General features: G+C 37.9%; 1 protein-coding gene across 1 annotated transcript in view; it reads right to left on the bottom strand.

The window, feature by feature from the left end:
- LOC123665859 overlaps positions 1-13,946 on the bottom strand; it is a 56,696-nt gene that overhangs the window by 4,172 nt on the left and 38,578 nt on the right. The window contains 11 exon segments of the mRNA XM_045600094.1: positions 1,658-2,595; positions 4,265-4,334; positions 5,757-5,843; positions 6,473-6,544; positions 7,528-7,628; positions 8,625-8,820; positions 9,325-9,471; positions 11,072-11,199; positions 12,168-12,237; positions 13,381-13,506; positions 13,707-13,804. Coding sequence (XP_045456050.1) covers positions 1,658-2,595; positions 4,265-4,334; positions 5,757-5,843; positions 6,473-6,544; positions 7,528-7,628; positions 8,625-8,820; positions 9,325-9,471; positions 11,072-11,199; positions 12,168-12,237; positions 13,381-13,506; positions 13,707-13,804 — 2,033 coding nt within the window.

The raw sequence follows: 13,946 nt of genomic DNA, 5'->3' as shown, positions 1-13,946 counted from the left end.
GTACGTGATAACAACCGGGAACGATAGCTTAACGTGCTCTCCGAGGCACGGTGGGAAGACCCACTAGGGCTGCACAAACACCCAATCAATAGAGAAGACAGCTAAATAATACTCTGAAGCTGTGTTGTGTTTCTGTAGTGAGTAAGATGACCAGAGCTTCTAGACAAGATCGAGAGTAGAGTCATCAACGCGCTTGCGATGCTTCTAGTGTTGTAAGCGTCTATAAGCTACGGTAATCGCTTACCATCAGGTGAGCCGTACGCTCGTTTGCCGATTTATTTTTATATAAAAAAAAATTAAGTATTGAAAAAAAATGTCCTTCTGTCCTCCTTTATTTTGCATGCGATATAATCTATCTATACTAGTAAATGGAGAACCGGTTTTTTTGCTCGGTTATACTGTGGAAACTACTGAACCGATCGGTATAATACTTAAACCATAATACGCAGAGTGTTTCGGAGAAGGTTTTACTATACGATATGTTGGTGATCACTTATCGTGTAAAGTAATATGGACGGACAGAGGTCACTAGTTAATCATAAGCTGTTTGTATATAATTTTTAAAATGTAATTAGTTACTCCTGATGAAACTAAATAGATAATTAACATACTAAGCCCTGTATACGTGCGTTGTCATTGGTTGTCTAAATTTATAATATAACAATTATACTAATGTTAGATTCTAACAGTTCGAACGCCATCTTAAGGGTCTGTGGGTAAACGTGTTGCTGAGACAGCGCCCTCTATGTTTCCTTTTCGCATCGCGGAGTCTCGTCAATACACCGATAGTATATCCTTTAAAATAACGGCATTTAAGCACAATTTCGTCATAATAATAACAATAATAGAACTCCTCAACGACCCTCACGAAACACATGATATACAAACATAAACGCCCACACAACGGAAAACATCTGTATGACCAATACAAATGTTTGCCATGTTGAACCCACAACCGCCAGCGCAAGTCACAGGCCAGTGCTGCGACCGTTGCGCAAATGCGTCTTCGGTAATTTAAAAGCCCTAATCCTTGTTCCTAAGAATCCAGTAACATAAAATTATGATTATTGGAACGCCACTGAAATGACAGACACTTGCCGAATCACACATTACAAATTTGCATTTGAGGGCAGATTAAAAATCTTAATATACGTTCTTTTTTATGATAAAAAAAAAATTGGCAAACGAGCGGACGGTACCAGTTGATATTAAATTCGCTTCAGCCTGTAATATCCCACTGCTGGTCTTACGCATCTTTGCCCATATAGGAGAGGGATCAGAGCTTAATCCACCACGCTGCTCTAACGCGGATATATTCCCTTCTATGAGTAACGATCGCTATCAGGTGTACATGATAACAACCGGAACCGACGGCTTAACGTGTTCTCTGAGGCACGGTGGGGAGACCCACAAGGACTGCACAAACACCCAGACCACGGCAAACATCTGTATGGCCAATACAAATGTTTGTCATGCAACAGCCACAAACCAGTGCTGTGACCGTTGCGCCAACGCGCCATATTAAAATAACTACTACATACTAAGCCTACAAATTCTCTTTAGTAACATCTCTGTGGGACTAAGATAAATCAAGTTTGCGTATATCTCGAAATTATCAATAAATCATGAGCTAAACATTAAGAAATCTATCACTCACCTGTCCCTTATAAAACTTTGAATCTGTGACGTAGTGTATCGTCACTTCGTTGTTAAGCTTCGAACCCGCTCTCAATCTTTGGAAGTAAGGCAACTCCCCGTTGACATAAGGAGTGGAATCCTCCATTTTGGTCTGGTTCGATTCCTGTTTATCGCTGAAGAGGGCATTTCTGAAGACGTTGTGATCTTCTTGACCGAATGGGGTGTATAAGCCACTGTATTGCTTATCATCGTCTTTCTTCAAGGGTGTTCCTATTGGCTCCGGGCGTTGAATGGGATTGGCGAACAGAGAATCGTTCTCGTAATTTCTGTTGTGGTCTGGTCTTGTTCCTATTGGATTTGGAGACACGACCTTCGGAGCCTGGTCATCGAAGTATTCTGGGGTCAGGAAGCTCTTCTGAGGGTTGTCATCTGGTGTCTTGAAGAGGGAGTAGCCTTCATCGTTTTTTTGGGTGAATGAAGCTAGATTCATTATACGGTGCTGGAAATCATCTTGCTTTGGGGAGTTTCGGGTAGGCTCGAAACTTTGGGGGTTGTAAACATTGGGGTTAACGTAGTTATATGGTGGCTGGTTAAAAATGGGTGCCATTTGGGGGTTCTGGTTTCTGATTCCCATCAAATTTTGCTGGTGCATCATAGACATGAGAGGGTTACGGATTGTGTACATTCCGTTCGATGTAGGAGTTATGGTTGCTTGACAGGGGGTCGGGGGCATGGGGATGGGGTCAGGGATCCGTATCTCCGACTTTTGTGGAGCGGTTGTTATCTGAACGGGGGGTAGGTTGGGGTGGAACATGGGGTTCCGTAGTGTGACCATTTTAGCGCCATCTTGTTTAGGCTCCGCGGCTTCAGCGGCCGCTTTTTTGGCCTTTTTCTTTGTTTTCTTCGATTTTCCAGTTGGCTGCGTCGGTTCTGGTATTATTATCGCTTTGGGCGGATCTGTAAGGTATATATAGTTTATTTTATTTTCGGAGTAAATTAATTACAGCGCTTTGATTTTATATACTTTGAAATATTCGGGAAAAGTCTGGTACTTCCTTTTTTTTTTTTTTGAATATCATATCAAAAATTGACTGTTCCAGCGGGGATCGAACCTGCATCTTCGACTGACCGTGTCGATTTTTAATATGATGATTTTATTTTCGGTTTAAGCGAATCGTGGCGCCGTCTATAGTGAGTTCTTTACAGAGACCCGTAACTATTCAAAGTTTCATATTACAATGAAGATCTTTGACAAGAGACGACACCTTATATATTTACCTTAATTACTTTGTAATATTCGGGAAAAGTGTGATACTTCTTTTTTTATTAAAAACACAAAACGATTACAATCGCTTTAGTATGCCCTGCATAGTATATAACAAAGTCGCTTCTCGCTGTTTATAAGTTTAGATCTTTCAAACTACGCAACGGATTTTGATGCGGTTTTTTTTAGTAAATAGAGCGATTCCAGAGTAAGGTTTATATATACATGCATAATATAGTAGAGGAACATCGATAGTTTTAGCAGTGCGAAGTCGGGGGCGGGTCACTAGTTTTAACTAAATGAATGGTCAACAAAAATTTCATACAAACTTTCCCACATGTAATCAAGTTCTGTAAGTAGGATAGATGAATAAATGTTAAGTGTTAGTAAGGATCGTTAGTTAGCATTGGTTGGACACTTATAAATGAATTACTTTTGAGTTGATATTTAATCCATTTTATGAATAATCCTTTGTAACGGCAAAAATTAGAATGTAATTTTTCTTAATTTAACGCCAGTAACGTTAACGACAATCATTGGTAATAGGTAGTGAGTGATTAGGGTCAACAACACTGTTGGTTAGCAGTGATAATTAAAGTGTTCTTGTTCTTTTTGTATAATAGCTACTGTGAGGATTTGCCAATGTCAGAGTGAGTCTATGATTTTATGTTTAGGGTAAACGCTCTGCTAAGAATATTGGTGTCATGAGAGTACGAGTGTTAAATATTTATACGGTACTAGCTGACCTGGCAAACTTCGTATCGCCTTATTTTTTTTCTTAAATATTATAATTACATATATCAAAACAAAATATACCCTATCTTTCAAGTTGGATCAAACTGCACACGGTGTGCAAATTTGATTAAAATCGGTTAAGTAGTTTAAGAGTTCATCGCGGACAAACATTGTGACACGAGATTTATATATATTAAGATTAAAGTGGCAGACTTTCACTGTCGAATTACCTAGAACAAACACAAACACAAATTGTTAATTTATTAGATGGACATTACTTTACAATTTAATGTTGTGAGTTTGATATATAAGAACATAAAATATCAATAAAAGGGGTATGTACATACCGATGGCTCCTAAGTATACTGAGTCAACTAACAACTTTTGATAATTTCATTTTTTAAGATATTAATAACATTTACTTCATTTCCTATCTACCTATGTAAGAAAAAAATAAAGTTATTAAAAGTAGAGTTGACTCAGTATACTTAGGAGCCATCGATACGATAAAATAGATTTGAAATTACAATGACGGGGAATAGATGGAGGAAGTAGGTCATGGAGAGAAGAATAAGAAGTGGTGGTGGTGGTGGTGGTGGTGGTGGTGGTGGTGGTGGTGGTGCTCACCGGTGTGCGGCGCGGCAAAGGCCAGCAGAGTGGGGCGCGGCGCCGGCGCGGCCGCGTGCCTCCACAGCGGCTGTGGACACACACACACAGCGCTATAGCACGAGCCTCATCGATTAGGGTCCAGCCGGCGCGGCGTCTGTCGCCTGGCAACGGAACGAGCCCCGCTGCGGCTCGGCAGTACGACATCTAGTGTGAGTGTAGCTGGCAGGGCTACGTGATGACCGGGCCGACGGCTTTTTTTTTTTAATACAATTGATATACATCAACGGACATTTGAACCCATGTCCTTTTTTATTATCATCATTACAGCCTAGACAGTCTACTGCTGGACATAGACCTCCACAAGTTGACGCCAAAAATAACGTGAACTCATGTGTTTTGCCCATAGTCACCACGCTGGGCAGGTGGGTTGGTGACCGCAGGGCAGGCTTTGTCGCACCGAAGACGCTGCTGCCCATCTTCGGCCTGTGTATTTCAAAGCCAGCAGTTGGATGGTTATCCCGCCATCGGTCGGCTTCTTAAGTTCCAAGGTGGTTGTGGAACCTTGTTATCCCTTAGTCGCCTCTTACGACACCCACGGGAAGAGAGGGGGTGGCTAAATTCTTTAGTGCCGTAGCCACACAGCACATCTTATTATAAAAACATGCAATTTTTATTTTTATTTTTCTTTTATTTCAAGGTAGGCGTTACGGGCCGACGGCTTAACGTACTCGCCGAGTCCACTGGGACAGACGTCAAGACCGAAAACTAATATTTGTATAGTTACAAATATCCGTCCCGAGCGGGAATCGAACCCAGAAAACGTCGGTGTTTAGGCGCGTACGTATACATTGTTTCCTTTAAATTATCTCGCTTCCATCATTTTCACAAATTATTACACCTAGCCGACTTTCATATTCGAGACGATCGAACAGTATATAAAGTAGAATCATACAAATAAAACCCAACTCACTCAAAAATACTTAGTTAACTAACATACAAAAAAAAAAAAACAGTGTAATTAACCTCCTTTTTGGAAGTTCTTTAAAAAAGAAACTCTCACATAGAAATTGTTCTATTACAGTAAACTTTACACTATACTACATATGTTAAAACTTTTATACTTATTATTTCATGAAAATCAACTTAATACTCTTATTCTGCTATGTGATTACAGCAGTATAGAATATAACCACCCCCTCTCTTACCGTGTGTGTCGTAAGAAATAACTAAGGGATAACAAATATCCACTACCACCTTGGAACTTTCAAAGCCGAACGATGGCGAGATAACTATCCAACTGCTGACTTTGAAATACACAGGCCGAAGACGGGCAGCAGCGTCTTCGGAGCGACAAAGCCAGCCCTGCGGTCACCAACCCGCCTGCCCAGCGTGGTGACTATGGGCAAAACACATGAGTTCACGCCATTATTGGCGCGAACTTATGGAGGCCGATGTCTAGCAGCGGACTACGATAGGCTGAACTGATGATGATGATGAACATAATACTCACAACAGATTTGATGGCGGGCCCCTCCTTCTGTTCATTGGGTTGAACTCGTGTCAAAGTAATCCCAGGAGGCAGTTTCAGATCCGCCACCTATTGAAGAGATAATTGTTTTAATACTAGCTTCTTTTCCTGGTTTTTCCCTACTAATTTCAATATCTTATTTTATTTATATACGTTAGTACATAACATTTCTCAATTTCTTTGCTCAAATTACAATTTTTTTTCTTGCAAGCGTTCTTATGTCTGACTGATTTTCACACACGGTCGATTGTTTCTACTTAACGCTTGTTTTATAGGTAACAAATGACTAAATTAGTAACTTTTTTTAAATACACATACAAATAACAACAACATGTAAACAAACAAACCCACAACAGCACATGTAAATCTGTATATAAAAAAAAATCTCGTTCGTGCCACGAAGTTTGTTTGGGATAAACCCTGAAAGTACTGGATCGATTTTAATGAAATTTTACACAGATTTGTAATTTCATCTGAACTAAAAATATAGCCTATATTTTATTTCAATTAACGACCAGCATATTTTTATTGCAAAATTACAAAAAAAGAAGACGGTACGAAGATACCAGGTTAAACAATACTCGAGCTAGTAATCAAACCCACAGACCCTGAAGCAGAAAGCAGTGCCACTTTGCACTGTGTTACTGGGCTATTCAAAGGGCTGGTTATGTGTAAAAGACAGATACAGCTTGTCTCACCTGTACTCCGCTGCTAAGCTGCTCCATTATGCTACAAGAGGCTGGCTTCCCTGGCTGGTTGGCGCATTGATTCTGAAATTATTTATTTATTTACTTAAATACACTTATTTAATTACTTATTATACTAATAATAAAAAGAATATCTATACTAATCACTACATAGTATAAAAAAAGTCGCTTCCCGCTATCTGTACGCTTAGATCTTTAAAACTACTTAACGTATTTAGATGCAGTTTTCTTTAGTAAATAGAACTGATATCTAAGATTTTTTTTTTATTTTTTTTTTTTATTTTTTTTTTTTTTTTTTTTGTGTTACCCACATTAGGAATTCTAAACATTTTTGAATATCATATCAAAAATTGACCGCTCCAGCGGGGTTCGAACCCGCGCCTCCGACATACCGTGTCGGCGCTCTAGCCAATTAAGCTATGGAACGATGCACCCGCTCGAGCGAAATTTTCGATATGATAATTTTTAATTTCGGTTTAAGCGAACCGTGGCGCCGTCTATAGTGAGCTCTTTACAGAAACCCGTAACTATTCAAAGTTTCATATTACAATGAAAATCTTTTGACAGGAGACGACACCGTGCTATTTTTAATATCTAAGTTTTTTTTTTTTTTTTTTTGTGTTACCCACATTAGGAATTCTAAACATTTTTGAATATCATATCAAAAATTGACCGCTCCAGCGGGGTTCGAACCCGCGCCTCCGACATACCGTGTCGGCATCGTTCCATAGCTTAATTGGCTAGAGCGCCGACACGGTATGTCGGAGGCGCGGGTTCGAACCCCGCTGGAGCGGTCAATTTTTGATATGATATTCAAAAATGTTTAAATAGCACTGATTCCAGAGGAAGGTTTAAATGTTATAAAACATGCATAATATAGTAGAGGAACTCTGATAGTTTTTTTTTGCGCTTACATTGCAAATATTTATTTAATATTTACTATCGGCAATGCACCCGTGCGGAGCCGGAGGGTCGCTAGTAAAGTACAAATTAGTAAAATGACCCCTACTTGGATGAAGTTAATTTTTACTTATGATAGTACTTACCTTCTTGGTGACAACTTCGACAGTAGCTTCCTTCTTCTTATCCTTCTTGTTGTTTTGTTGTGCTTGTTGTTGGCCGGCTTTCGTTTTTGCTGTTGTCGATGCTGTAATGTAAGTTATTCAAAATAAAATAACTGTGTTTGATACCAAACGAAAATAAAATAATTAAATATAGTACGATGTAACCGCTAGATCGAAATTTTTGATATGATGATTTTATATTCGGTCTAAGCGACCGTGGCGCCGTCTATAGTGAGTCCTTAAGTTTCACATTACAATGAATTCTTTGACAATTAATTGGCTAAAGCACCGACACGGTAAGTCGGAGATGCAGGTTCGATCCCCGCTGAAACGGTCGATTTTGATATGATATTAAAAATTGTTCAGAATTTCCTAATGTGTGGGTAAGACAAAAATAAATCATACATCATCATCATCATTAGGTATAATTTATAAGGTGCTTGTCAGATTTCGATCAAATTGTAATACGACCACGGTGGCCATCTTTCTATAAATAAATAAAAATCATAGATGTAAAAAAATGAGAATCTCCCTTTGTTTGAAGTCAGTTAACAAGTTTTTATTTTCATGAATTAATATCAACAATATCAATAAATATCTTAAAACATACACACACGGTCATTCTAAAGTAAGCAATTTAATGCTTGTGTTACAGGTAACAGGCGACTGGTATAGCTACATTTTTTTAATAAACATACATATATATAATAGATATATACATAAATATACATAATATATTACACCCAGACTACGGGTGGGAATCGAACCCACAATCTCCGGAGTAGAAAGCAGGGTCACTATAAACTGCACCAACGGGCTAGTCAAGTCACATGAATGTGGTAGCAGTTAAATTCAAATGAAATCAAAACAATTCTATTCTAATAGGCTTCAAGAGCAAATTCGATCCTCATTTTACAAATTCAATTTTTTAAAAATGATTATTATTTTTAAAAGTGAAGCGACCAATTCAGAATGGGGATTCTTAATGAAGTCGATGTATTCGAAATGCAGACTAATTTATTAAAAGGGTTAATGTCCCCACGTTATATTATTTGTCGATGTTATTTGTCACGTCATACCTTTTGCGTCCTGTTTATTCTCCTTCCCCTTTTTATCTTCTTTCTTAACTTCCTTCTTCTCTTCTTTTCTCTTCTTGTCTTCTCTCTTCGTCTCTTTGTCCTTCTTGCTGTTGTCTATTTTGAGAGGTTCCTGTTTCGACGCTTTCTTGGATTTCGCTTCTAATTGTTGCTGTTTCCTTTTCTCTTCTTCCTCCGCCTGAGGAGAAACGTTCGTTTATATAATAAATCATAATCATTACAGCCTATCGCAGTCCACTGAAGGACATAGGCCTCCACAAGTTCACGCCAATAATGGCGCGAACTCATGTGTGTAATACGCTCGTTTGCCGTCCAAGTTATATATTAAAAAAAAAATCGTCTCACGATGTTCGTCCGGTCTCCGAAACTACTGAACCGATTTTGATGCAATTTTGCACAGATATGTAACTTTGTCCAATTTAAAATATTGGCTTAAATTATTTCGACAGACATACATAGATGATTATTTTCATTAAAAAAAAAAATGAGGCGTTACGAAGTTCACCAAGCTAGCAGTTGTGTATTTGACGAAAGACCACGGGTGGTTTTATAACGTGCTCTCCGAGGCACGGCACAAACAATTTTTTTTTTCGCGGTAGTTAACTTTATGCTTGTGTTAGAGGTAACAGCCGACTGGTATAAATACATTTTGTTTTTATTTTAATTACTTAACAAGACTCACCTGTTGCTTAGCGAGCAACTTTCTCTGCTTCTTAGACAGGGGTTGCGGTTCGATAGCTGGCGGAGGAGACGCCTTTTTCTCCTTCTCCTTTACCTTCACCTCGACCTTGGGCTGGGCTTGGGGTTCTTTCTGTTCTTTGTGTTTTTTCTGTGGATTTTAATAAATATTTAAAACGTGAAACGCCGGCTTGATTTTTTAGTTTTTCTGTTTGGGCCACGGGGCACACCACATGAACACGAGCCAGAGTCAACTTGAAAAATATGTCAGATAGTATAAGGAAAAATATGTCAGATCTTTAAGAATGGGTATGGTAGTGCAATGAAAAATTATCATAAATTTTTTGTAAATAAGGACTTTATAACTAGCCCCATGGACTAAACAAGAGAGGCACAACTGGTGTCCCTCATGGCGTTCAATGTGTTAAAGCTATATTAAGAACTAATAACACACTAGTTTTCATAGTAGTTTCATAGTAGTTCAAATATTTTAATTATTTGTGATTTTTTGTGCTTTTAAACATTGTATTCCAAAATGTTATGTACACTTGTAAGTGACATGCATATTAAATACTTTGTTATTATATATTTGTAATTTTAAAATTTTTATATGTATGTTGTAAGTGTGCTTTTGAAAATAAATAAATAAAAACACTAAGCATACTATTTCAACGCGTGTGATCTGTACGTGAATCTGTATTTTGTTTCAAAGTTGTTCAAATGTGTACTCTAAGTGTAAGAAACTAGATTCACCTAAGACATCGTGCAAAAAACTAGATTCGCCTTTTATAAAAAAATCAAGTGTGCTTAAGACCGTACGACAGAACAGAAAACTTCATTGGCATTCGCAATCTACCAATCGCGCAATAATCCCGAGTTCGCTCTTTAGGGATAAGACCGCCTTTTGAACATTCCTTTTTTATTATTATTATTATTTCTCGCTTGCTTCTTTTTCTTTTATGTTACTTGTATTGTTTTTGGTTGTACAATAAAGTATATTTGTATTTGTATTGTATTTGTTCACCCGATCGAGCCTTTCACCTCAGAGTGTGACGGATCAGTGTAACTTACTACCTAAGAAAAAATCTGTGTGCGGTGCGTGTGTAGTATCCTACTGCTGGGCATGGGCCTCCTTCCCCATGTAGAAGAAGGATCAGAGCTTAATCCGCCACGCTGCTCCAATGCGGGTTGGCGGATATATTCCCTACTGTGAGTAACGATCGCTATCAGGTGTAAACGGGACCGACGGCTTAACGTGTTCTCTGAGGCACGGTGGGGAGACCCACAAGGACTGCACGAACACCCAGACCACGGCAAACACCTGTATGGCCAATACAAATGTTTGTCATGTGCGGGGATCGAACCCACCACCGCCAGCGCAATAGCTACAAACCAGTGCTGTGACCGTTGCGTCAACGCGTCGTCATACATCTTATGAACCGTATGAAGTGTACTTAGACATTTTTTAATATCATATCAAAAATCGACCGTTCCAGCGGGGATCGAACCCGCGTCTCCGACTGACCGTGTCGGTGCCTAGCCAATTAAGCTATGGAACGATGTACCCGCTAGATCGAAATTTTTGATATGATGATTTCAAATTCGGTCTTAGCGACCGTGGCGCCGTCTATAGTTTCAAATTCTCTAATGTGTGGGTAACACAAAAATAAAATATATATATAAAATAAAATATATATAGTGTATATAGCTTAACTTTTTGTTGCCCTCTTGTACATATATATTAATAATACCTTAGCAGATCCCTTAGCTAGCTGGTTGATATGAGCGATCGCTTGCTCCCATGTCTGTTTCTTTTGACTCTCGCTTGGTTTCTGCGATTGAATTTGTGACTGACTTTCATTCTCGCACATTTTCAATACTGAAAACAAATAAATAAGTAAAGTTAATTATGAAAATTCTGAAGTACCTAAAGGATCGTCCATTCACTATGTAAGGCTCTAAAGAGGGGGCAAAAAAACACGAAACATACTACAAGGGAGAGGGAGGGGGTGTCCTGTAACGAGATAACACGTATATTTATTTATAGTAATTTTATTAATTACTAGCCTACCTGTGCCCACTTCGTTGGGCGTTAATTATTTTTGTAATGCAAATATATATTAAAGATTTCATCTCGCTCGTATTTTTCCGACTTTATTTACATATACCATTATTTTCACTGAATTTTTTGTTCAATAACAATAAAATATAGCCTATGTCACTCCCGAACAGTGTAGCTTTTTGTTAGTGAAAGAATTTTCATGATCGGATCAGTATTTGCGAAGATTACATACAAACAAAGTTAGAAACTTCAACCCTTTATAATATTATATTTAATATTTACTACTAGCCGACCCGTGCCCACTTCGTTGGGTGTTAATTATTATTATATTAACCAAATAATTAATTAATACTTTAAAGAACAAATTGTATAGCACTTAAATAAATAATGTTGCTCCAACGCCATCTGTCAAAAATCGAGAAAACGTCGTCGACAGACTAAAATAAGACTAAATTAATAACGTCGAAAGACTCATAAATTGTTTTCTAATAGCGATAGATGGCGCTAGCTATTTACCATTTTGATATTATATTTTAATCTTTTTCTTATTTACTGAATTTTTTGTTCAATAACAATAAAATATAGCCTATGTCACTCCTGAATAGTGTAGCTTTCTGTTAGTGAAAGAATTTTCGTGATCGGACTAGTATTTGCGAAGATTACCCCCTACATACAAAGTTAGAAACTTTACCCCTTTATAGTATAATATTTAATATTTACTATAAAGAACGTTCAATAGTAATTATCTCTAGTAGTAACTCTATCTCATCAGCGGGATAACTCACCGGTAAAGTCGTTGCTCAGTACAGCGGAGATACGCTGTTGCGCCACATCTGGCTGAGGCTCTGGTGAATGCTGGAATAGACAAACACATCGTCATTAATATATGTATATTGAACTAGTTTTACCTTGCCCCGTATAATTTCAGATTTTCTGGCAATGTCCAGAAAAAAGTCCGCGGTATGACTCGCGTTAATTTGATGAAAAAGCTATACTAATATATAATATAGCCTATAGAACCAGTAATTTCTGAAATTCGCACCTTCAAACAAACACACGAACAAAATCTTCAGCTGTATACTATAAAAAAAATATATAAGTAAAAAAAAAGTCTGTTCAACGAGAAGCGATACCAAACGTAAACCAAAGCCCAAAATTTTTTCATAGCGACGACGGAACAAACAAAATATAGTCCATCATTTTGTATTATTTTTTTTATTTTATTTCATTCCGTGTCCTGAAGCACTCGTGGTCATTTTTATATTTTGATAATAAATTATCATTTAAGAAGTATCAAATCTTATGTACATAATTATATTTAATTAAGTAGTTATGAAAATATGAATATATTTTACAATTAAAAAATTTGTATAAGTAAAAAAAAAGGTTACAAAAACTCTTCATTGTTGACAAGTTGCATGACCTCTTTGGTTTGTTTACGTTTGGTATCTCAGCTCGTTAAGCGCATTTTACAATTATTTTCCAAATAAAATAAAGAATCGTTTTCAGCCAAATATTTAAAAAACTATTGCAACAAGAATATGTAATGATACGTATAAAAAAAGCAATGTGCTTTAGACCACACGACTCAAGAAGACTAGAACTTCAGTCCACTTCTACGTTCTTCATTATATAATGTATTCTTTCAATGTGTATTTATTGAGAAAAAAAAAATTGCTATATCAGCCGACTATTACCTGTAACACAAGCATCATGTTGCTTACCTTTGGAACGGACGACCGTGTGTGTCTGTTATAGATATTTATTCATTGCTATGTTCATCGTTCATCCTCATCATCATTCTAGCCTATCACAGTCCACTGCTGCACATAGGCCTCCACAAGTTCGCGCCAAAAATAACGTGAACTCATGTGTGTTACCCATAGTCACCGCGCTGGGCAGGCGGGTTGGTGACCGCAGGGCTGGCTTTGTCGCACCGAAGACGTTGCTGCCCATTTTCGGCCTGTGTATGGCTATGTTAGGCAAGTCCAATATTACCTGGTGAATGTTCCTGTCCTCGATGGGCTCTTTCCCCTGTAAGGCTCTAGCTTCAGCCAAGGCTCTCTGACACTCTTGATAGCGCTTCGTGTACTCCGCCACACGCCTATCGGCTACCTGCAACTCCTAGACGAAACGATATTTCATTAATTTTATTTTCCCGACCTGATAAGTCAGTTTTATTTGAGAATAATTAATTATGAATGCTTATTAGTACTGTGGTAAGTGAATAAAAGAAAATATAAAATGTCAATTTTGTTTTCATGAGTATATGTTGCCTCAGCACTTTCTTTCTTTCGTCGGGTTCTGTTCGTTTGCGGCCTTACCTTAGCGGCAGTGTTGACGACGGCAGTGTAATCGCCGAGTTGCTCAGCTACTAGTTGCATTTTAGCTTGTTGTACTGGGTTCAGTTTCTGCTTTTTACCTGTTTAAAAAAAATACATTTTTAACAACTCAAAAACAAACATGAGTAGACCATATCACATATTTATTCATTTTGGATATTTTAGGGTAATAGTCCCAGTCCTTTGGAGCCTAGGGCTCAGACTGAGGTCTGGGACCTAGGT

Source organism: Melitaea cinxia, chromosome 25, assembly GCF_905220565.1.
Source record: "Melitaea cinxia chromosome 25, ilMelCinx1.1, whole genome shotgun sequence".
Taxonomy (NCBI): Eukaryota; Metazoa; Arthropoda; class Insecta; order Lepidoptera; family Nymphalidae; genus Melitaea; species Melitaea cinxia.
The sequence above is the reverse complement of the archived record's forward strand: the minus strand, read 5'-3'. Positions and strand labels throughout refer to the sequence as shown.